The sequence below is a fragment of the Corvus brachyrhynchos genome, unplaced genomic scaffold, assembly GCF_000691975.1.
Source record: "Corvus brachyrhynchos isolate BGI_N302 unplaced genomic scaffold, ASM69197v1 scaffold5223, whole genome shotgun sequence".
In the NCBI taxonomy this organism is placed as follows: Eukaryota; Metazoa; Chordata; class Aves; order Passeriformes; family Corvidae; genus Corvus; species Corvus brachyrhynchos.
The window spans coordinates 1-426 of NW_008237394.1; the positions used below are offsets into that span (position 1 = coordinate 1).

The following is a 426-nucleotide window of genomic DNA, read 5'->3' on the forward strand; positions in this document are numbered from 1 at the left end:
CTTATGCTATAGAAGGGGAGACAACAACCATCCATATCAGAGAAAACAAATGCACCTCAAAAAAGTCGAATGACTCCACTCTAACAGAAGTGAACAACACCACTCTAGAGTACCTGACCAGCTCTCTGAGCACCAAACTAATACCTGCTGTCTACCTCAGTGCGGTTTTATTGGGTGTACCATCTAATGCCATCATTTTGTGGATGCTACTCTTCAGGATCCGCTCTGTGTGCACTGCTGTCCTCTACACAAACTTGGCTGTTTCAGACTTGCTCTTCTGCATCATGCTGCCCTTCAAAATAGCCTACCACATCAATGGGAACAACTGGATATTTGGGGAAACCATGTGTCGAATGGCCACAGCAGTGTTTTACGGCAACATGTACTGCTCCATTCTGTTGCTCACATGCATCAGTGTCAGCCGCT

At 46.0% G+C, this 426-nt stretch overlaps 1 protein-coding gene across 1 annotated transcript in view; it reads left to right on the forward strand.

Moving 5' to 3' along the window:
• Positions 1–5: 5 nt before the first annotated feature.
• The window catches only part of LOC103613198 (proteinase-activated receptor 3), a gene marked incomplete at its 5' end in the record, with an annotated part of 2,043 nt that continues 1,622 nt past the window's right edge, over positions 6–426 (forward strand). The window contains 1 exon segment of the mRNA XM_008630945.2: positions 6–426. This exon segment is cut by the window's right edge and continues 251 nt beyond it. Within this exon segment, the coding sequence (XP_008629167.2) occupies positions 6–426 (421 nt within the window).